This window comes from Rasamsonia byssochlamydoides (genome assembly GCF_041956645.1).
Source record: "Rasamsonia byssochlamydoides strain NRRL 3658 unplaced genomic scaffold VTN77scaffold_117, whole genome shotgun sequence".
Taxonomy (NCBI): Eukaryota; Fungi; Ascomycota; class Eurotiomycetes; order Eurotiales; family Trichocomaceae; genus Rasamsonia; species Rasamsonia byssochlamydoides.
The window spans coordinates 1-21,147 of NW_027192500.1; the positions used below are offsets into that span (position 1 = coordinate 1).

Below are 21,147 nucleotides of genomic sequence, written 5' to 3' on the forward strand. Positions count from 1 at the left end.
TTCGCATAGTAGTACTGATTTCTTAAGCATCGACTAGGTGAAATATGGATCAATCAAATGAGTCCATTCTCTTTGCTTTATTCTCAATTGTTGAACCAATGATTATGCTCAAAATTGTACATGGGACCCACCCTTTTAGGTCGCGGTGGCTCAAGGCTAGGTACCTAGGTAGTTAGCTGCGCCAATGATGAGAAGAATATTAAGCCACCCGTTGGGAAATACGAGGACTTGGCCGTGTAGTGCGCAGAGCCGCATATTAACCCCCAAACTAGCAACCTTGAATTTGCTTGCTGCGCCAACGGTGATTTGGGCATTACGGAGTATTATTGCCTGTTGTAGTGGAATTTCGTATTTAGGAGAAGTGATGGAGGCGCTTTTACGGGGTATAAGAGGAGGGCAAGTTCCGTTGAGTCAGTTTTTGTGTGATTTTTTTTTTCGTTTCTTGTGAATAACAATAATCATCCCTCTATCTTCGACTCTTGGAACAAACACTCTTTTCTGATCTCTACGGCGGAACTTCCTTCCTGCAGCACCATATTCTTAGGAACGAACAAAATTACGATCACGATGCGTTCTGCCAGCTCTTACATCCTCTCCGCCGCCGCTGCCCTTACGGCCGTTGTCTCGGCCCAGAGCAGCACCACAACCATCCAGGTCTTCGGTGCGGGCCCGACACAAGTGCCTTTGAATGGGGTGGATGCCAGCGTGGTGGATGCAAATGCGGCCGCCACGACGTTGGCCCTGGAGTGCACAGATGAGCAGCTGTGTGCGCTCAAATCGCCCGTGACAGTGACCGAGGGCCCATCCACCTATACCCTGAGTGCTGTCTTCTCGACCCAGACCGATGGCGTGGACGCCGAGATGACGCTGATGCAGAACTGCCACATCACGTCCTCGACCCAGGGCGCCTCCTGCTCCGTCTCTCTCGGCATCGAGATTAGCGGTGATGGCATCTCAACATCGACGAACACGGCCACCGCCACCTCCTTCGCGTCCGACGAGATCTACTACCGCCCGCTGACTGTCACCGCCGGCGTCGACAAGCTCAATCGGCCCCAGGCGACCCAGACGCCGCATGGGGCAGCTGCTGGCCGCATGGGCATGGGCGGTGCTGGTGCTGCTGCTGCCGTCGCGGCGGCTGCTGCTATGGGCATGTTCTAAGAGCCCATACCGCGGAGGGGAGTTGATATCAATATGTGGATTTGATTGTCTAATTCGAAGTCAGGGGAATTGAATTGTGACAGCTCTGTGCCTGGTAGTGACGCGATCATGTATGTATTATGTTTAACGCAGGGCTGGAGATCAACTAAGAGAGACTATTTTAGCAGAGAATATTATTAATATTAAAATATAATAGGCCTGAAGGTGTGAGGGTTAGCCAAAGACCACTATGGCTAGTTTTCGTAGCCGTAGTCAGCCCATCACTCGCCCATAAATGAGTCATGACCATCACTCGGCTGCTTACCTAGGCACCACCGAACAGGAAAGACGTGGTTTAGTAATAATAAACTAGAGGGAAGATAGGGATATTATTAGAGAGGGAATATTATTAAACTAGAGAAGCTTTTTTTTTTAAAAAAAATATAACCGTCTAATTCCAATGGCTTTATTATATTCCCAATCTGTCGTCTTGTTTATCCTATCCTTTATAATTTTTAGTCCTATAGCAGTCTCTTTTTTTCTCAGCATGACTATGATGGTATATACTGTATGTAAATACTTACCTAAAAATTAACTAATAATTAGTAGTACTAATATTAATCTGTAATAGTTACTATTATATAGGTAGTATAGTACCTGGTCTTTTAGCTTATTCTTTATAAAAACTGTTATAACTTTAAGCACTGTTGCGGTACTCAAGATGCCTCTTCGACAGTCACCCAGACTAAGTGACCCCTTAGATACCTACGATAATACAGAATGCAGGCTTCCCCCATCACATTCATCAAGGACCAGGGATCGACTCCATTGATATAAATTTTTATAAGGAACCTCACATCGATTCGCTATGAACGACTATGTACGAAAATCCTAGCGCGAGGAAGAAAAGGAGAAACTAGGAAACAGGTACACACAGGGTGAGAAGACAAAAAGAGGAGACAAAAATCCATCTCCATGGCCACGTCGTCTTCCTACCCACCACCCCTACAGAACATCTCCCCAACATATCCACCATATTCCCAGAATCCTTACTGGCAGCAGCCGCTGCCGTATCAGGATCCCTACGGGGGAAATCCGCAGGCAGCGTACTACCCACAGGTTTATCCGTTACTGTCAGCAGCGCCAGGCGAGATGTTCACAAGGAATCTGATCGGCAGTCTAAGCACAAGTGCATTCCGCTTGACAGATCTAGATAACAAGAATGGGGTATGGTTTATTCTGCAGGATCTGAGTGTCCGGACCGAGGGAACATTCCGCCCTTAATTAAGATGAACTTAGTCAACGTCGGACCATCACCACAGTCCTCTAATTCGAGTAATAATGATGGGACTCCAGTGTTGAACCTTCAGAAACCGCACCGCTCCGGATACGTATCTCCTTGAGTTTTCGGCTTCCATGGCCATGGTCGGCCGTCGAGGGACGCACCCGGGGTTTATATAGATGGGCGGGCTCCGCAGGAGTGGGCAAAAGCGGCCAGGGCCGGCGCTACCCCCCAAACAGGTCACATCGGCCCTGTCTAAGCCGGATCGGGCAATCAGATCACCCTCGGGGGCAGGCGGTGAGGGGCGGCAGATGGACCGTGCAATGGCGGCCGTTTCCGGCGCCCCGCTAACCGTCTCATCGTATACTTAATACTATGATTATAGAGACTTTAGATCAGCAAATCTTACTAACTTCTTAGATAAGGGTTTTTAATAGATTAATATTAATTTCTCCACTTTAGTGCCGAATCAGGCACTTCTAATAGATTGATTCACGAGAATCACTTCTAAGAGATTGATTCACGAGAATCACTTCTAAGAGATTAATTCACAAGAATCACTTCTAGGGGCTCGTAGGGCTTAAAGACGTCAATATTAAGCTCCTAGATGTTGAGGTTATGGCTATAAGCATGTAGGGGAGAAGCTTCTACAAGCACCACTATAGAGAACGATATGATGATATGAAGGAGGCTTGATTCTTGATTCTAATCAGATGTGGGAGACCTGGCGTATAAGCCTTATTGTGAGAAGCGGGGTATTTGGCTTCCAATATGATGTATCACATCAGCTTATATGACCACCGAATCCAGTTAGACCGGTATGTCATGAATTCCAACACTAGAGACATAAATCTAGGCTCATAACTATGAAAATTCTACTATACTAGACTAAATCAGGCAAACGAATAACTTCTTGAATTCTTCTTCTTCATACTAATCTGACTAGTAGTGAGCAACTTTATATAGTGAGAACTCTAGTAGCTGTCGTAAGGGATACAATGCCAGTGCGTCCTAACTAGAACCGCCAAACTCTTCGTATTTAGAAAAGGTTTGCCCACATGAGCTGATGTGTGTTCATAGCTGGCTGGGGCGCATCTGTTACCGGATGTTTTGCGACTCGAAGCCAGCAGATGAAAGTGGCCAGAAATACAGTTTCGGTTCAAATGTGAAATGATTACTATAAGTAGCTAGGTTAATAACCCTCCTGACTCGCAGTGTTTGTTAAGAAATAGAGGATCTGCTACTGCCAGAGTGTTGGTTGGTGGAAATTATTGGTTCTCAGCCTTAAGTCACTTGCCCTGCAGACACGCTGGGAGGAAAATGGAAATGTAAAGTGCAATTGGCCGCTATGTTTTGGCAAATAATATGAATGATACCAGTATATGATATCAACTTGCCATTGTGCCGAAAGACCAAATGTTCGTGGCAGTGTTCCATCGCATTTGCAAGTATTTCACTCTGCCTGTAGTTCACTAACATATTGCTAGACTTGCTGTCTGCAGATCTGGTCAAAAGCCTTTTATACATGTGGAGCATTGTTTGGGAATCGATTATGGAAAGACGATTTCATGAAAGGTAGAACACGAGCACCGATATATAATTTGGACGTCGAAGTTGCTCTGGAGAGCTCGCTGCTCTAGAGACCTGTGGGTCAAAGAAAAGATCTGCTATCGACGAGCAATATCTCAGAGAAGAAGTGAACAAGAGCAGGCTGTTTCGTCTTTTTTGCACTGGTCCACTTTCCACGCATCCTGCCTAGTCTCGAGAACCACCTACCACCAGCCAATCACTCCATCGCCCCAGGGCATATATCATTCTTTTGTTTCTCTTACTGTCAACAAACCGGGGTGCAATGATGCAGTGGTTAGGTCTGCACCCCAGACCCAAAATACAGTCTGGTCACACAAGCACCCCGGTTCGAATCCCTCTGGTTCCAAAAATAAGGGACTTCCGCCGAGTCCGGCAAAGCTCAGTGGGGAATTACTAGAAAGAGAAAGAATGAAGCCGTTCATATCTCTATTTGAACTTCTCTAACTAGACGACCTGGTTGTGTGTGAAGGAGGTAGGAGGAGGTTTTGGGGCGCACGGGCCAACGGAGCTGACTAAGCGTGCGGCCAGTAAGCTGGCTACACCGAGAGGGACCCATTTTCACCTAACAGTTCGCGGGGGTGCTCCGGAAGGGAGGGCACCCCGTATCAGATCCGTTTTTTTCCCCTTTCGTCGTGTTATTGTTGTTTCCTTTTTTTTTGGAAAATATAAGAAGTCTTCCAGCCGGGCGCGTTTCTTCTTCCTCTCCTCGAATGAATGACCTGTTTTAGTTGATGCTAGCAAGTGGAACCGACTGGATAATGAATTGAGAATACGAGCTCTTCCTGCTTTTTTTTTGTTGCTTGTTCCGAGTTGTTGAATAGCAACGACGATAGTAATACCCTATGCTCTTATGTGCACGCTACGAATTAGAGCGAGAGAGACGGGCGCCACGGCGATCGGGACCCATTATCTGCAATTAGTTTGTATCCAACGCCATTTTCAACGACTCCGGGTGGCCTTCTGACTTTTACATATCTTCTCGGCTGTGCCGTCGAGAGATGGCGATTGCCAAGCAAGGGCCAACAGTTCAACAGCGCTGCAAGCCAGCAATACAGTTTCAGAATCTGGAATGCTTGATGTGGGTTAACAGAAATAGGTATCCTACACGACTCGGGTATTTGCTAAGAAATACTGCATAGGTTAGATGGGTATTTATAGCATTCTACACTGCCACAGTGTTGGTTGGTGGGAAGTATCGCTTCTCTGCCTTAAATACGAGCCTCAAATCCCTTGGCATGCAGATGCGCTGAAGAAGAACAGAAATATGAAGTGCAATTGGCTGCTATGTTGGCAAATAATATCAATTGTACTACCTAACGTACCTGATAAGGCTGGTGGTTTGTGGGGGAAGAGAATTCTATTCCAAGATTGGAAAAGCCCTGGCAAACCCGACCGTCAGTGACACAGGGGCGAATTGGAGAATATACTGCGTAACCTGTTTGCTCTTTTTGTCAGGATAATCGTACAGGGGACCCTTGGCAGTCACTGACTGTGTTGTTAGCCATCTGCCCCGTGAGCGGGAGAAATATGTACTGTACATCAGTGGACTGAGGCAGCTGAGAGGCTTCCAGATCATCAGCCGCATTTGCGTTTTAAGGTTGGCGGGATCCACCTCGCGGGTATTTTCAGGGTTGAGTTGGCCTGAGCGCACCAATCAGCGGAAATGGAATAATCTGTCTCTCCACATCCGTTGGTCCAGATCTGCGCCCAGTGGGGGGTCCCACCGAACGGACCAATCATGCTCCACGAGGACAGGCCGTCACAGAGTGAGCACGCGATCAGCTCGTGGATGGTGGACCCTGACCTTCAGGGCGTTGAAACATATTGTTAACGGTTATCCACCAGGGAACAAGGTAGGATTCAACCCCGACTCAGGGCCCCAGAATGCGGCTCCAACAACTTTCATTGTTGGTATGATGTAGCATTCCCCGCGTTACTCTCCTTTCTCACATCGTCATATCCTTGCTTCCTTCGTTAGCCCGTCCTCTCCTTTCCTTTTCTTTGCTTTGTTGTCTCCTGTCCCGCTTTCGCATCTTTTCCTTCCATTTGTCTTTTTATGTTTGGCTGTGTATATCTGTCCTGTTCCAATGATTGCCTGCTCTAACCAATCCTGAATTCATTGGTGGCTTCCTTCACGAGCCATCATGCTCGCAGCGGCACTCAATCGCAAATTCCTCTACGCCTTGACGGTCATTGCGCTTCTCTGCGCAAAATTCCTCCATGTCTTCTCTCACCTACCGAGTACCGCCATTCCGCTCTTTGTGCTCTATTTTCCGACCTTCTTCACGCCTGATATCCTCGTTATCGTCATCTCGCGGCTCCTCTTCCAGCGCTCATTGATTCTCTCCTTTTTAATATGGTATCGTCACCTGTCCCTAACTTCAACCTGTCCAATGAAAACTGCAGCTGACAATGCCTGGTGCCCAGTCTCGTCATCACCTTTGGTTCCGCCGCCCAGGTCGGCCTCTTTATCGAAACCGGCGGCGAGCTGCGATGGTCGATGCTGACGAAGGTATTTCGGGAACCCCAAGGCTTCGTTGGCATGCTCTTGACTGGCCTGGTGCCTACATCCTGCTTCATTGCCGTGTTGGCCTCCTTCGCTTACCTCCTCACTCCGTCCTTGTATAATTTCTTCGGCCGCATGATCGATGCTTGTTTCGCCACCGTCTTTCCACGACACTGTCGAGTGGCCGGACAATCGCGCGGAGAGTATCAACTAGTGAGCCTGGAAGAGGGAGATGGGAAAGAAACGCCAGAAGAATCAGGGTTTGACTCCAAGACCACCTGGGCGCGAGTCAAATTGGCTATCGTGGTTGGAGTGCTGCTAGTCCTCCATCTCGTGCGGCCTCACAAGCCTTTCGACCATATGACCACCACCCTCCCCTTCACCATGTTCGATGCCATTTTCCACCCCCGGAGTCCCATGTGTGATCCGTCTCCATGGGACGGTCCCAAGCGGTTTCCTTACGAGGATCTGATCCGGGAGGACCTGTGGATTCCACCGTCAAAAGATGGGAAACGAGGTTGGAAGCCCGGTTCGCCGTGGTGGGAGGTGACCAGGGAACGGCCGTCTTGGCTACCGGATGGGATGCCAGGCTTTGCCAAATGGTATCGGGGATATAGTTTCCAGCTACCTCCTGATCAGAAGCCAGGTCATCCTCCTCCGTTCCCACCTCATCATCCTGGAGAGCACTTCCATCCGCCGCCAGATGAAGATTCACCGGACGAGCATCCACCGCACGAACGTCCTCATCATCGTCCCCCTCATGAGCGCCACCCGCATGAACATCCACCGTATGAAAATCACCCACCTGGCTACGACAGTGTTCTAGACCCGCTAAAGATTAGCAATGCGGACGAACCGCTGGTGAAGGAACTACAGAACGTGCTACAACAGGAGCAAGCAAAGCCAGAGATCAGACATGTCATTGTCATGAGCCTGGAGTCGACGAGGAAGGATGTCTTCCCCCTTGTCAAGGACGGCCGTCTCTACCGCGAGCTTCAGCAATCCTGGCGAAAATATGAAAAACGCGATGACCACAAGAGAGCCGACTTATCGCAGTTATCGATCAGCGCAGAGGTCGTGACTGGCCAAGACGCCGGCTTTGGCAGAGAGATCAACACCACCCATGGCGGCCTCAACGTGATAGGCGCAGTCACCAGCAGTACTTTCACCCTCAAATCGCTCCTCTCGTCGCACTGTGGCGTCAATCCGCTCCCGGTGGACTTTCTGGAGGAAGTCGAGACGGAGATCTACCAACCGTGTCTGCCCCAGATTTTGAAGGTTCTGAACGCTCAGAACCGGTCAAATTCGGCCTCGTCGTGGAGAGAGGCTCCCTGGCGGAGCGTCTTCATGCAGGCCGCGACCAGCGCGCTGGATCGCCAGACGCAGTTGATGGAGCAAATGGGCTTTGACGAGGTGATTGATCGCGAGGTGCTGCGGAATGCCAGCTCTGAGTTCCACGTGACGGGTCCCGAACTCAACTACTTTGGCTATTCCGAGCGGGTGTTGCGACCGTACATGCGGAAAGCCATTATGGACGCGGAGGAGAAAGGAGAGAGGCTGTTCCTGTCTCATCTCACCACGTCGACGCACCATCCCTGGGCGACTCCGGAAGAGTTTGGAGAACAGAAGAACTACTGGGGAGATAGTCGAGCGGGAGATTCGCCGTGGAATCGATACCTCAACACCATCAAATTCGCTGATCAATGGGTGGGAGAGGTGTTGCAGCTGCTCGAAGAGCTGGGGGTGGCCGAGAAGACGTTGGTGGTGATGCTGGGCGATCAGTAAGTTCTCCTTCCCTCAGTCTCCCCTCCTTTTTTTTTTTACAGCATATTGTCGGTTCCAAGGGTATCCAGACTAATGATGGTAGTGGCTTCTCCTTTGGTGACGAGACTTCCTCGATGACAACCACCTACTCGAATCCGCAAATCTCATCCTTTTTCATTCCCCTCGTCTTCTATCATCCTCTACTGCCCCGCATCACTCTCAACGCGACAGTGACACCTCTATCTGTCCTTCCCACCATTCTGGACTTGCTGGACTCGACCAACTCGCTCGACCCCGCTGCTCGTTCTGTCGTCAGAGATTTGATCCCAGAATACGAAGGCCAGTCGCTGATTCGCCCCTTCATCCCCTACCGCGACGGGCGTCAGGCCTGGAACTTCGGCGTCGTCAATCCCGGCGGGACGCATCTGTCGCTGGCCTCCGCCGCGTATCCTTCCTACCGGTACGTGCTCCCGATCTGCGAACCCACTGCCTTCAGCTTCTCGCACCTGGGCCTGGATCCGACCGAAGCGAATCCCGTTCAAGACTGGGAAGGCGGGAAGAAGATGGCGATGAAGGTGCGGGAGCGATACGGGGAGGAGGCGGCCCGCTGGGTGCGCGAGGCGGAGAAGATCGGGCGATGGTACGTGTGGGAGGCGCGACGGCGGTGGGGATACTGGAGTGGTAGCCGGCAGGAGGACCGCGGGATCGAACATAGGGAAGATGGCTTGCTGAAGCATGACCACTGGTGGGTTACATAGGTCGGTATTCTTGTCCATGGAGTTGCGTGGGAGTATTTGTACTGCATACGTGTTTGCATAGACTTGCCTTATTTTTTTTATCTTGTATCCTATCTTGTCCTGTACTGTACATAGTTTTGCATAGGGTTTATAGACGGGAAAGCATTGTATTTACTGCGGATGATCATCCTGTGAGCTGGTAAATAGGGAGTATTATATTTTTCCGTATGAGGAGTAATATGGGTAGTACGCCATGCAACCTTACCCCACGGTCGACTGATTATCAATCAAGAATTATCAATCGAATGCAAAAATCAAATCTAGGAACGGACATTCTTAGATTGAGGTACCTCCAGTCCATTGTGACCGGCCAATCCGTCCATCTCTAAGGAGATTCCTCTTATTGGCCCGAGCCATCCATTGGTTAGCACGTGGGGGATTTGCCTGCCGCGAGTGATCGACACAACGCGCCATTAAATTTAGCACTCGCAGTAGTCGAGTCAGGAGTCCCCTATCTGATTATCAATCTCTGCTAAGTTGAGAAGTAGCCTCATTGAGTGGATCAATGAACGGAGTGTGTACATGCGAAGTCTGTACTTTCTTCATCGCCCACCAAATCTTCTTTCGAGACGCTGACTATTCCTCCGCGGCCTCCTCGACCTCCTGCAATGCAACGTCACTATTGTCTTCGCGATCCTCCCGTTAGTCGATCTGGTGACTTGTTCCTGATGCTAGTCGGGATCGTCATGCCGCGGGTGGGGGTACGTCACATAGGCACGGAGCAGTGGACGGAGATTCCTGTATTTACCACATCAAGCGAATGACACGCATGCAGAGATCATCAGGGCAGGGTTAAGTGATCTGAAACTTGGGTCCGGAAAGCACAAATCTAGATGACCGGCATTCGAATTGCAAGCAACATGCCCGGTTATATAACTACCAGACCCGGCCTCGTTCTTTCCTTTCCTGCTCCTGTTTGGCCCCTCTATCGTTCCAGTGGACGGAATTCGACCAGGACCTACATACCTCTCGAATCGAATTTACACAATGAAGTTCTCCTCTTCCCTTCCCCTCCTGTCCCTCTTCCTGTGGACCATATCGGCCTCCGCCACTGCCACCGTCTACCTCATCCGCCACGGCGAGAAGCCCTCCAACGGCAGCACCGGGCTTAGCGACCAGGGCGAGGAGCGCGCGCAGTGTCTGCGGACCGTGTTTGGCGCGAATTCGTCCTATGACATTGGCTATATCATGGCGGAGAAGCCGAAGTCTGGTACATACAATCTCGTACTACAGACGTAATCTTTGCTACGCCCGAACTGACTGTGATCCATTGCAGATGGCTCCCGAGACCGTCCCTACCTAACCGTCGAACCTCTCGCCCAGGACCTTGGCCTGACAGTCGACACCTCGTGTGGTCGCGACGATCCGAAATGCGTCAAGAAGGTCGTCGACAATTACACTGGGTCGGGCAACATCCTCATCTGCTGGGAGCACGCTGCCCTGACGGACATTGTCACGGAGTTGGGCGATGACAATGCGCCGACGTATCCGAGTGATCGGTAAGAATAATCCAGTCGATCAATCACTGTTCTACGTTGCGAGTGGACGCATACTAATACCGTGATTCTCCCGTCCATAGTTTCGACCTCATCTGGACGGATCCGTATCCATATGACAACATCACTTCTATCACGAGCGAGAACTGTCCTGGCCTGGACAACTAGATTGTCTCCGATTGAACTTCATCAGCTTCGATCGTATTGGGTTGTGGATGGAGATGTATGTGCTGTGAATCGACAAAAGAAAGGATTTATATACTCCGGAGACTCAGGTCCGTGGATCGGCTTGTATACAGTATGTCTGCATTGGTAGTCCCTCGTTCTGGAACGGGTAGGTACAGTTAAAAGGTAGATGATACCGTACATTAATTTAATTGAGTGCAAAGAGTTTCCCTACGGCGAATGGAGAAAAAAACTTGGGGCACGGAGACACAAACAACATGTGATAGACTCTGCTGAGGTCTTTTTCAGCGTCAACAGAAGGGAACCTCGAGAAGAAATATAGCGAAAAAAAAGGTCTCTGTCGGTCAAAAGTTATTTTTGATTATTTTAACATGTCCTTGCAAGTAGTTGTAACTAGGTATCATCGAGGATCAAGCTTTATACGAAACAAGAAGATATTGTATGCCTCCATAAGTATTTCGGTCTGGTAAGCATTGTGAGACTGAGTGGTATCAGCGAACAGTACGTCGGGGAAGCAATATTATAGTTGAATCGGAGAGGGGTTTGCTTCAATTCATTGGAAACGGCGACCAATCAAGTGAGGGAGTCGATTCGGTCGTAGGGAGCTCGTATAATATAGACTAGTAGACCCCAGCACCGCGTTGCGAGCTCATTGCTGTGACATGCATCTTGTATACCTCCATTTCTCACGATTCCATGGTTGACTGTGTTTGGGTATTCCGTTCTCCGTACGTGGAACCGGATCTTAGTTGCTGCGCAGTAGCTAACAGGCACTTACCTAGGTAGGAAACAGCCTTCACCGCGGTGACTTCCTTCAAATGGCCGATGTTTGACCTGAGCTCTCCGCTTCCCTTCTTTATTTCGATCTTTCAACAAAGAGATTCTTCCGGAATTGCACGTCTCTTCCCCCATATTCAGCTGCCGCACGTGACTTCCCCTGTCCTAAACTGGCAACCCGCAGGCAACATCCGACCGTGTTCTACTCTCTCCATCAACTATTATTATGAAGAATCCTCCCATCCACCTTCCTCCTTCCCCTCAAACTCATCCTTCTCTTCATTTTTACCTCAGTCTTAACTCGACATCCACCTTTGATCTCACTTCTTACTTTGATCTCCCCCTTCTCTTCCACCGTCTAACTCCACCTTCAACGTTTCCTCCACCTCAGACGAAATATCGAGATCGAGAATCGTCTCATCTCTGTTGTCAGCTCCAGTAATCTGGTGATCAGTCTCAGTAACTGACACCAGACCTACCTACATCCTCTATCCGTTCCCCTCCACCCCCACTTCTTTCCACCTCTTCAGCCCGTCGCACGATCAACATCGCGACCCAGACTCGGTTCTTCACCATGGAGCGGGAAATCGTAGAACTCCGCGACGCGCTCGCTGAAGAGCAGAGGATCAACGAGATTCGCGATAAAGGCATCAAACGGGAGTTCCGTACTGTCCATGAGCTTATAGACGGTGTGAAAACGACTATGAATGCTCGATTTGACGCCGTGGATAAGAAATTCAAGCTCGTGGATGATCGATTCAACTCCGTGGATGACAGATTCAACTCCGTGGACATGAGACTCAATCAAATGGATATGAAACTCAATGAGATGGCAGTGAGGATCGCCAACTCTAACATCCTCTCCCTCCAGCAACTCATCCAACCACTGCTCGTCTACGGCGAGTCGGGCATGCCTCTTCCGATACCAGAAGGCTTCCCTATGACAGCCCACCAATTTTGGAAGCTTCATAAACGAAAATGTATGTTGCCAGCCTGCAGTCCTCATGAGAACTTTGGAATAACTGACAGCATTGCAGTGCCGAAGTTGGAAGGTTATCTCGCCTATTATAAGCTTGAACGAAAGGTCATTCGAGCAGTTCATCGTCTGAAGATGTTATATGACTCAGATTCAGACACGGATGCTGAAACCGTAGAGGAACAAAGGAGTGTGACTGAATTCCGCGACGCCATCAAGTCGGATCCGCTCTCCGCACTCAAGGTTTTGGCTACCCATCTCGGTGTCGATTTCAATACACTTCAGAACAGGGAAGATGAGATGAAGATCATAAAGGAACACTCACGCGCGATGAAACAACCGCGACCAACCTTAGAAGTCGGGGTTGAGAAGGTGGCCGGGAACGTATCTCAATCCAAAAACGAAGGCAATGCACACAACGGTGAAGGAATCAATATCGGCTATATTACAGTCACCGATACTCGCAAAGACGAAGCGGGAAACCCCATTAAGTGGACAATTCCGACCCGTAACGGCATACCATTACTAACCGTGTCCATTCGAGAACCCGATCCTAATCTTTTCGACGAAGTGGTGGAGCGCAGTCAAATTTTGAAATGGGAGGCCGATTCAGAAAAATTCAGACTGGAGAACGAGAAATTATTCGGACCTGCCCGTCCTCAAGGAGCGGAGGAAGCTGAAGGAGAGGAGGAAGAGCCAATGCGTCAGCAAGAAGAGGAAGGCGCGCAAGAAGAACAGAGAGCTGGCGATGACCTCCACTCACGGGCTTCGGTAACCAGCGAAGGCACCACAAAGACCGAGGCTATCCCGACGCAAATACTGTTGGCTCAAGATGAAGAACGCAGGCGTCGAGACGAGGAGATGGAGGCCTTGCTCCGATCACGGCGGTCCTCGATTGTCAGCCGCTGATTCCGCTGATTCCCAACTAGGCGTCATCCTCAGGACAACCATAAGGCTTGTGAGAAATCTCCGGGACAAGGAAAGGAGAATCCATCGACATGTCAACATGGCGTTGGTGCGTTGTCTTTTTCCGAGATGCCCTTTTGTTCGAGTACATACTGTACGAGTTAGTAGGCGTCGCGGGATGTTCGTGCTGTTTTTTGTTATTATTGATTTTTGCAGCGTGGCGTTCTTTGCAATGGAGCATCATGCCATGCATTGCTTTATTTCAATCCTCACAGACAGTCTGGTCAAACATTGATGATGATTTTGCAACATTTTGATTTGGGAAAAGAAAAAAAAAAGCACATTGTATAGAGTATGGCTGGCTTTGCAGGTTTGATTTTTACCTGCACTTCTTCTGCGGCGTGTCCTTCGGTGTTTTACTGAATCTGATGGGTGGTCCGATTGACTGATTGATGGCATTCTGCATTGCGTTGCCTTGGTTGTATTTTACTACTCATGACTACCCGGAAAGACATGATAATTCGCAATTGATAATTGATAATTGAGACGTCACATTACAGACAAGTAAAGCACATGTTCCGGAGTCTTGAGTAGTATGCTTCTCTTTGGTTTCGATCGATCGATTGATTGATCGCTGCATTCAGTACGTAGTTACCTACGTAGTTACGTATCCCAGTCTGGGAGATTTCAGACGAGACGAGCGCAAAATAATTCAGTACAGGTACCTAGGAGAGATTCATTCCATTCCTCATCTGCTATTTTGGAGTTGAACTACTCGTAACATGTCCGAGTGATCTGGACATTTGATTGTCGTATGACACGTGGAGAGGAGATCCTTAATTTTCTTGCTTTCGTTTTCCTTTTTTTTCTTTTACCTTTTTCTTATCTGCCATCACAATGATCATCGACCAGTGTGCCGGGATACCGTCTCGACAGATGGCTTCGAACCGACATCCATGACACGCGTTTATCCCGATGCCGTCACGGCTACAGCACCGGCCGCTGCATTCCCAGATCCATTGTATTGATCGCAAGCTGATAAACGCGCATCTTATCCTGTCTGTCTGCGCCGGAGCACTCGCGGTACAGAATGGCAATCATGTCGTCGGACGTCAGCTCCTTGTGCGTGCCAAGGTACTCCTCAATCTCGCGCTGCATCTCGCGGATCTTCTGGATTTTCTTGTTCTCGGAATCCGTCGCGGGACGCGGGGACCAGAAAGGTGCACCCCTGTCGTTCAGGTAGTTGAAAGTATAGCTATGAGATCCAGGGGGCGGGTCAAGAAGGATCCCCAGCCGATTTTCCTCATATGTCTTCGCTGCTGTACCCTTCCAGTTCGGGCCGAGAAAGAGCGCGATGTTTTGGGGAGTGTCTCTTCCGGTAATGATGAGGCGACGGATCGGTTTCCTAGAAAGGCAAGGCAGACAGTCAGCAATGGTCATTTTCACATGCGGGAACTGAGTGAAGGAGTCAGGGAATAACTTGCAGGATTCCATCCAGGCTGCGGCCTCCGGCAGGAAGCGTCAGATTCACCGATTCGGCGAGAGCCTGCGCTTCTGGCACCGTATGGGCAACTTCGTTGTAATAGGTAAATGCGTCCAGGTCGGCGCCGCGCGGGTTGACACTCGGTCTGTTGGCGGCAGATAACTGTCCAGACTGGACGCAGATCTTCTTGTGCTCGTTCCAATCTGCCTTCTCGCATTCTGGCGAGCAGTACCAGGCCCATCCACATTTGTCGCAGAGTTTGAGCCCATTTGGAAAGCAGGAGCTGTCCCTGTTGCATCTGGTACAGATAGTTGAGCCGCGACCCATCATTTCCATCAAAATACGTTGAAACTCCGACCAGGTTTCGTTGGAGACGTTCTCTTCCTCCTTGTTCCCCACTTGCACGATGCAAAGTTCCTTTCTCACACCGATGGCTTCCAGCTTGCTCTCGATGGCCTTGGCAAGCTCGCGGTTCTTCGTGCCCCAGGACCACGGTCCGAGTTTGAAGCCACGCACCCTGTTTGAATGTTTGTCCATTCCCGAGACGAATGATTCGAGCAGCAGACGCACGATGATATCGGCCTGCGACGCGGGAAAAGGCAGAGACAAGATCTGACTTGGTGGTTCACAGTGGACGAAGCGGCTGGGCGGGTTGACCAGATGAAGCACGTCACCTGGAGGGTCCAGAGGGACATGTCTGACGCAGAAATACCAGTGATTGAGGACGCCTCCAGGGGTGGTCTGGGGCCGTGGGAGCTTGTTGAACGCCTTCACGAGGTCGTCCATCTTGTCTGCGAGAGAGACGAAAGTAGCAAGAGAGACAGACGTGGACTGTCCGAAAGATTGGTTCCGCAGTCAGGTATCGCTGTATCGCAGAAACTAGAGCTGGCAAGAAGACTTGACAAAGGATGGTGAGAATGAGGGTAGAGCACCGGGTTCGTGTCTAGAAGATGGAAGATCGAGGTCAATAGGCGGTAGTCTCCGCAGGCGGAGTGAGGTCGTCACTCTGTTGCCAGGAAGAGATTTGTATTCACTTCAACAGCAAGTCACTTTCTCTGGATCGCGTGACGCGCGCTCCAAGACAAAGAAGCAGTGACTTCCTATTCTTGTCTCAGGACGGTGAAGACCAAAACTCATAAAGTAGCCGGGAGCATCCTTTGCAGTCTCTAGCATTCACAGGAATCTTTCATTTGAGAAAGCAACTTCTCACTCAACGATCCATAGTTGCGTCGTAGATTCGTTTCCTGATTCCTCTTCATTATCCCCAATCCTTACTCCTCTATTCTCTCTCTATTTTCATTATGTCCCTGTAAAGTGACGATGGAACAGTCACCATGTGCTTCGAACACATCGCTTATCCTGTCATTTAATCGCAACAGTGTCTGTTTCCATTCACTAATCTTCATCGCCCTTGGATTATCTGTCTCACATGGTGGTTGTTTCTCTTCCAATCTCGAGAAATTTTGTCAGAATAGGCCAAAAACAACGCCATGGCATTGGTTTTGAACCAATTCTAAACTAGGTATGCCGGTTTCTCACAACAAGAAATCATTAATTCGAATGGCGGAAAAGTCGCTGTACTGAAAGATATAATTTGGACGCTTTGACTCCCCCAGAGATGAGAACGAATCACCGTGCGTCCCCAGACATTCTTTTTTTTTTCTTTTTTTGGAGAATGTTTGATCTCTCTGATTGGCTGGCTGTATTTTCAGCTATCAGCCCAGTGGGCCAACCGGAGCCCCGGAGGAACTTAATCCAAGGTTGCCGCCTGATCAACAGCCTTGTCTGATTGGTCAGTGCATGGTGTAACCACCGCCCAAACCATAGCAGGAAGGCGGTCACACGCCGCTGCAGATCAATTGGATGCAGCGAAACGACCTTTCCTTGACAGGACTAGCGGTCCATCTGCACAGCATTGGATTGGCGAACAGATCTGGTCGTGTGCTCACCTACGAGTACCTTTGGACTCTGCCCTTGCTGGGCCTGCGCCAACCTTCGGTGGAAATTGTTTTCTCTGCATGCAAATGTGTTAGCCTTACCGAGGCTGTTGGTAACGCAAAGCTTACCTGGACCGGAGTCCAAATTCGAGTGACCTCACCCTGAGCTTTTCTTTTGTTTGGTCCCTGCAACCTTGGCCAGACTGCGACAACCCGCCTCCCCGGAACCCCCGGAGGCTTTCTTCCTCGCGCCTAGCATGGCTTGACTGCGGCCATTTTGATTGAATTTTAGCCTTGCTCCAACAGCAATATCGTTATTCCTTGGTACCTTCTGGTGAATCCAGGTCATGCAGACGGCATTCCCGTCCCCAGAAGCATCGTCAGCACCTTTGCATCGCCATGATGACGGAAAAGCTCGCGCGGGAGGCGAGCCCGGTCGACTCGATCGATGACGACCTGAGCGCGGCGGAGGAGCTGGGCCTCATTTCCCAGGACTATCGCGACAATGGGGAGTCGCGATGTCGCAACACGTTGCAGTCGATGCTCGATGGCTGGATTACGTGGAAACACCACCTGCAAAAACTGGGAGATGCCGACATCTTCAAGCGGTTACTGATCACCGCGGCGTTTGTCGGGCTATGGCATTTTTTCTCCCTGTCCATCTCCATCGTGAGTTCTCCAGGCCTCGTCGTCTGGCCTGTGTAACTGATTGCGACTAGTATAATAAATGGATGTTCTCAGGCGATGCCGTCATCTTCCCCTTCCCGCTCTTCATGACTAGCCTCCACCAGGCCGTTCAATTCTCCCTCGCCGCCGTCCTGCTCTACCTTATTCCCTCCCTCCGTCCTCGTCGCACGACGCTGCCGCCGTCAACCGTGCTTCCCGGCGGGGATCCCCACGCGGGGATAACCATGACGCGATTCTATCTGACCCACCTCGTGCCTTGCGGTGTCGCAACCTCCCTCGACATCGGGCTGGGCAACATGTCGCTGCGGTTCACCTCCCTCACCTTCATGACCATCTGCAAGTCCTCCGTCCTTGTTTTCATTCTTCTCTTCGCCTTCCTCTTCCGCCTCGAGACCGTCTCCATCAAGCTCGTGCTCATCATATCGGTCATGACTATGGGGGAAGTGATGATGGTCATGGGCGAGACCGCCTTCAGCGCTGTCGGATTCGGCCTGGTGACGGCCTCCGCTTTCTTCTCGGGCTTCCGATGGGCCCTGACCCAGATTCTGATCCTCCGACACCCCGCGACGTCGAACCCGTTCTCGATGCTCTTCTTCCTTAGTCCCATCGTCTCTGTCACGCTGGGCACGATGGCCCTGGCGGTGGAGGGACCGACCGAGATCATGCAGGGGTTACAAGCGCTGTCCGCGGCGTGGGGCGGCATGACGGGGCTGTCACTGTTGCTGTTGCCGGGCATACTAGCATTCTGCATGGTACTGTCGCAGTTTGCTCTGCTGAAACGATCGTCGGTCGTCACGCTGAGCGTGTGCGGGATCCTGAAGGAGGTGGTGACCATCAGCGCTGCGGGCATTATCTTCCATGACAAGTTGACCGCCATCAACGCCTGTGGCGTGGTCGTCATCATCGGCAGCATCGCGTCGTACAATTACATGAAGATTTCGCGGATGCGTCGCGAGGCGCAAGCGAAGCTGATCAATGAGAAATATTCATGACTGACACGCCAGATAAAGACAAGAAAATGGATGGACATATATATTACGACATCTTTAATTGCTAGATAATGTATCTAGAACGGAGGAACGAATGTTATATACCATATACCTACGTTTCGGGACCTCTTATGTATTACGAATCGAATGAAATGTGCGGTAATTTCCTGATGAAGTGTCCAATTCCGTAATTTACTTGCTCGCTCTCCTTGGACATGGCTTTTTGCTTAAAGAAAATTGGATATCGTCTTCGATATCGCCTTATCACAAACCCATGACGTAGCGCCCATTGATTGAATGCACGACTTGTGGTTACATACCGATCCGATACTCCTCTACATTTTGTTCTGACTTGCAGACTCCGAGCTGTATTGGAGAGGACGCCACTGGTGTCTGCCAGGCTCTGCGAATAAACTAGCCAAGGTCGCTTGTATGATCGACCATGATTGGACTATCCACAGATTAGGACAGAAGAAGTCGCCAGATCGAGCTGCCTTTTCTCCAGACCCCTCTTCCTGGGCCACCTTAGTTCAATGTTAAGACAACTTAAGAGAGGTAGGGAAGTATACACCCGACTATATGAGATTATACTGAAAAAGGCAGGTCAGAACACGCCCTGACTCAAGGTGCATAGTTATATTCCTAAAGTGGAGGCTGACGTGAGAACTAAAGTAGCCTTATCCAAGAATAGAATCAGACATATTAGAAAATGAGCCATATAAGGCAGTCAGCAACCTCTCTCTCTTCAAACCCTTGATGTTTGTTTTAGTGGTAAATTCTTGATAAAGCAAACCTACAGGATCAACTAGCTACATAACAGTCAGTATATCCATCTGTAACAGTGCACGGTGGACAAAAACGATACGACGCAGCGCAACACAATCCAAGGCAATACAATACCATGGACACCGAGCAGCTCGCGTATGTACAGCACATGCCTGTCTGACGTCCAATGAAAATGGCGGATCATAACCTGAAACTGACCATCTTTTCACCATTCAACACACATACAGCGAACTGTTCGCCCTCCCCACCATCGAGCGGTACAAGGAGCTCGCCAAAGCGCAGAATGAGCCGGAGCTGATTGAGCAACTGCCCCATGGAGGAGAAGGACGAGAAGCAGCAGGAGGAGGATCCGTAGGATGGTTCGGATCCAAATCGGCCAAGCGAGCGCTTGCTCCCTGGTGGCGGGTTGGCGGTGAATGCGAACCTCCCTCAGATTGCGATGGCGTATGATGCGTACAAGGCTGCTCAAGCTCAAGCACAGGCATTAGATGACAACGTGGCGCTGGCGATTTTGGCGTATGGTGAGATGAGATGACAATCGAGCGGAAATTTCATTCATATCTCTATGTTTCTTGATATAATCAAATTTATGCCGATTGACTGCTGACTAGCTGCTGCAGATACCTGTGCTGTCGCTCCCTATCCAACGCAGTTAGCTCAGACAGTCTCTTTTGTGGAATATCTGCTCCAGGGCCGGGATCCTGAAGATGTAAGCCAGTCAGTCCAAGACAATTAATCCAGCTATTGATAATCGAATCCTTGTTGAAGATCGAACTATTCGGCGACAGCGCCGGCGGAACTCTCATCATCGCCCTCCTTCTTCATCTCTCCCACCCGCATCCCAAAGTCCCACCGTTCTCTCTACCCGCGGGACACAAGCTGGGCCGGATTCTGCTCATCTCCCCCTCCGGGCCAGTGGTCACCTCCGCGGCGTCGATGACGAGCAATCTGGGGAAAGACTTCATCACCCCGGACATGCTCCGTCATATGTGGGGGACGATTGAGGCGAACCATGATCCGGACGTCGAGCTGGTGAATCCCTGGCTGACGCCGGCGCTCAAGTTGGATGAGAGTTGGTATAGGATTGGCCGGTTGAGAGGATCACGATCATGATTGGCGAGCTGGAGATTTTGAGGGATGATATTGTTAGGGTTGCGGAGGTTATCAAGGTGAGCAGAGCAGAGCAGTCGCGTTGCACATGGACGACGTTGATGTTGACTTCAATACTATACAGAAAAATCACAAAGGCCCTGTTGACGTCCGGTTAGTTCCTGGCGCTACACATTGTGCTTTCGTTGGTGAAAAGCTGATGAATCTGCCACCATCGGAGTATTCGCTTGCAATTCTGGAGTGGGCAAAATCAAAGTCATAGATAGGGAAATGATGCTGTGGATGCCAAATGATACGAATGAGATGTAATGATCGACTACCAGTGATTGCATCAGATTGGATCGTACTTCTTGAATTTCCATTGACAGATTCGACGTGAGAAGAAGATGAAACGCTTCTAGTGTTGAACTAGATAAACCGACATTACCATCACTCTCGTCGCTTGCAGCGGCAGTGGCAAATCCTCAGCAATATCAATAGATCAGCCATCCTGTCCCCAAAGCGGCTGGTAAAACCTACAGAAAGGACATCGTCAAAGCGAACGCGCATCTAACCTCGACGGACAACTCTGACGGAGTGAACAAGGTGTACCTGGGATTCGTCCCGGATTCTCCTGGTAGAGATTTTCAAATCTGCTCCTAGCACCTAGCACCTAAGAGACATAGCATGTCTGTTTCTGTCGAGACTGACTGCCGGACGGACTTGTCGGATTCGAAACGAGGACCTGTTAGCAGT

At 50.0% G+C, this 21,147-nt stretch overlaps 8 protein-coding genes across 8 annotated transcripts; 7 read left to right on the forward strand and 1 right to left on the reverse strand.

Moving 5' to 3' along the window:
• Positions 1–567: 567 nt before the first annotated feature.
• On the forward strand, positions 568–1,161 carry VTN77DRAFT_1074 (uncharacterized protein; the record flags this gene model as incomplete). The annotated part of the gene is made up of 1 exon (XM_069416766.1): positions 568–1,161. The coding sequence occupies one exon, from the start codon at positions 568–570 to the stop codon at positions 1,159–1,161; it is 594 nt and encodes a 197-aa protein (XP_069273064.1).
• Positions 1,162–2,115: 954 nt separating this feature from the next.
• On the forward strand, positions 2,116–2,793 carry VTN77DRAFT_1075 (uncharacterized protein; the record flags this gene model as incomplete). Its single annotated transcript, XM_069416767.1, has 2 exons — positions 2,116–2,367; positions 2,602–2,793. The coding sequence occupies 2 exons, from the start codon at positions 2,116–2,118 to the stop codon at positions 2,791–2,793; spliced, it is 444 nt and encodes a 147-aa protein (XP_069273065.1).
• Positions 2,794–6,156: 3,363 nt separating this feature from the next.
• VTN77DRAFT_1076 (uncharacterized protein) lies at positions 6,157–9,040 on the forward strand (the record flags this gene model as incomplete). Its single annotated transcript, XM_069416768.1, has 3 exons — positions 6,157–6,371; positions 6,440–8,299; positions 8,386–9,040. 3 exons carry the CDS (start codon positions 6,157–6,159, stop codon positions 9,038–9,040), a joined length of 2,730 nt encoding a protein of 909 aa, XP_069273066.1.
• Positions 9,041–10,066: 1,026 nt separating this feature from the next.
• Positions 10,067–10,743, forward strand: VTN77DRAFT_1077 (uncharacterized protein; the record flags this gene model as incomplete). The annotated part of the gene is made up of 3 exons (XM_069416769.1): positions 10,067–10,289; positions 10,356–10,578; positions 10,659–10,743. The coding sequence occupies 3 exons, from the start codon at positions 10,067–10,069 to the stop codon at positions 10,741–10,743; spliced, it is 531 nt and encodes a 176-aa protein (XP_069273067.1).
• Positions 10,744–12,112: 1,369 nt separating this feature from the next.
• On the forward strand, positions 12,113–13,423 carry VTN77DRAFT_1078 (uncharacterized protein; the record flags this gene model as incomplete). Its single annotated transcript, XM_069416770.1, has 2 exons — positions 12,113–12,518; positions 12,576–13,423. The coding sequence occupies 2 exons, from the start codon at positions 12,113–12,115 to the stop codon at positions 13,421–13,423; spliced, it is 1,254 nt and encodes a 417-aa protein (XP_069273068.1).
• A 984-nt stretch (positions 13,424–14,407) lies between these two features.
• VTN77DRAFT_1079 (uncharacterized protein) lies at positions 14,408–15,689 on the reverse strand (the record flags this gene model as incomplete). Its single annotated transcript, XM_069416771.1, has 2 exons — positions 14,408–14,825; positions 14,905–15,689. 2 exons carry the CDS (start codon positions 15,687–15,689, stop codon positions 14,408–14,410), a joined length of 1,203 nt encoding a protein of 400 aa, XP_069273069.1.
• A 1,553-nt stretch (positions 15,690–17,242) lies between these two features.
• Positions 17,243–18,519, forward strand: VTN77DRAFT_1080 (uncharacterized protein; the record flags this gene model as incomplete). Its single annotated transcript, XM_069416773.1, has 2 exons — positions 17,243–17,509; positions 17,560–18,519. 2 exons carry the CDS (start codon positions 17,243–17,245, stop codon positions 18,517–18,519), a joined length of 1,227 nt encoding a protein of 408 aa, XP_069273070.1.
• An 898-nt stretch (positions 18,520–19,417) lies between these two features.
• VTN77DRAFT_1081 (uncharacterized protein) lies at positions 19,418–20,415 on the forward strand (the record flags this gene model as incomplete). The annotated part of the gene is made up of 5 exons (XM_069416774.1): positions 19,418–19,437; positions 19,530–19,653; positions 19,736–19,823; positions 19,923–20,011; positions 20,071–20,415. 5 exons carry the CDS (start codon positions 19,418–19,420, stop codon positions 20,413–20,415), a joined length of 666 nt encoding a protein of 221 aa, XP_069273071.1.
• Positions 20,416–21,147: the final 732 nt, after the last annotated feature.